General features: G+C 43.4%; 1 protein-coding gene across 1 annotated transcript in view; it reads left to right on the forward strand.

Annotated features, from left to right (window-relative positions):
* Window positions 1-1681, forward strand: part of LOC119582052 (SET domain-containing protein SmydA-8-like) — a gene marked incomplete in the record, with an annotated part of 9660 nt that overhangs the window by 1720 nt on the left and 6259 nt on the right. Inside the window, 2 exon segments of the mRNA XM_037930294.1 lie at window positions 1-151; window positions 1339-1444. Of these exon segments, the coding sequence (XP_037786222.1) occupies window positions 15-151; window positions 1339-1444 (243 nt within the window).

Consider the following 1681-nt stretch of genomic DNA (forward strand, 5'->3'; position numbering starts at 1 on the left):
AACGTGCCTCAAGAATGACAGACACGAAGTGCGCGGTGTGCCAAGCCCCGGCGAGTCAGCGGTGTGCCAAGTGTCACATCACGTCATACTGCAACAAGGAGCACCAGAAGCAGCACTGGAAAACTCACCGTGGCGAGTGCAGCCCTTACAGGTGGGTAGGACGCTTGGCTGAAATAAGGACCCGATTTTCTCCTAGCGTCAAGGGATCACGGCTCTACGTCTATATACTTATGTAGACCCTTGCATTTTTCATAATAGGGCTAGAGTATTTACGAGAAAGTTTTTTATGGCCGTTGCTGACGAGAAATGTATCTTTATTCCTCAGTGACAGAGAAGTAAACAATAGTTGACATTAATTCGTGACTTCAGTGCAAGCGTTGTGAATCGTATTGCAAAACTGTAATCAGCCAATAAGTGATATTATCAACAGCGAGATCTAGGAAACATCCCAGAGAAAAAAAGGAAATATTAAAAAAAAAAACGTTAATCCATATGCAAGGCATCTGTACTCAGAAGGCATTTTAACTGTAAACAAGGGTAATACCATTTACTTACGAGTTTGAGAAAGGAAACTGGAATATATGATAGGCAATAAGGGAGCTTCAGGGCATTAAATTCATGCTGCTGGTTATTCCGTTTTTTTAACAAAATTCTAGAAAATGTTGCAGAATGTTGCGTGTTTCCTGACATTTTATCGCTTGAAATTCTAAATTATCAGTAAGAAAAAACAAGAAGTGGAAATGATCTTCAGAGTCTATCACGAAGGGAATGAAACGAGGCCTGAAAATCCGAAAGAAAGGAAAAAACATTAAGAAGAGAAACACACAACTGAATTTTGTGCTTCTTTCTTTATTTGGTTTATATTCTACAGAGAAATCGCAAAACCGTTATGGTATCCAGTTCAAATTTCTCGTTTTCCATTCGCGACATATATTTTGAAGTATTATGGTAGGTATGGCGCAGCAAATAAGTATGCAAAACAGATGAACATATTGAGATCACATACACACATTCAGTCTTACAAAGAAAATGATACGCTATTATGAAATAAAAGCGAGTGTTTTCGAGTGGAATGAGTGGCATTATCATTCCTAATTCGACCTAGGCGCGGGAAATGGTATTTATTATGCATAGGGTAAATAAATTTCATGATTCTCTTTTATAAAATTCCTGGAAAACTTTCGTATTTCTCTTATATCTATATATATCAAAATTATAGTGAATTAAAATTATACCCATTCTTTTTTCCTTCCTCTTCCACGATTAATATCCTTATCACGAACAACACTGACCCGAATGCCTTTTCAGAAACAACACTAATTCCATGAACCTCCGCAGGGTGTGTCAGAACGATGTGCTGGGCCGTTACCTGGAGGCGTCACGTGATATCTTACCCGGCGAGGTCATATTCAGGGACTCGCCGCTCGTGGTGGGGCCGAGGCAGGTGAGTCCGGGGCTGACAAGGGGGCGTGGCCGAGGAGGCAGGTGAGTCCGGTGTGACAAGGGGGCGTGGCCGAGGAGGCAGATGAGTCCGGTGTGACAAGGGGGCGTGGCCGAGGAGGCAGGTGAGTCCGGGGCTGACAAGGGGGCGTGGCCGAGGAGGCAGATGAGTCCGGCGGTGACAAAGGGGCGTGGCCGATCGACAGACAGAGAGGCGGAGAAGCACAGGATAATGCAGTTG

Source organism: Penaeus monodon, chromosome 15, assembly GCF_015228065.2.
Source record: "Penaeus monodon isolate SGIC_2016 chromosome 15, NSTDA_Pmon_1, whole genome shotgun sequence".
Classification (NCBI taxonomy): Eukaryota; Metazoa; Arthropoda; class Malacostraca; order Decapoda; family Penaeidae; genus Penaeus; species Penaeus monodon.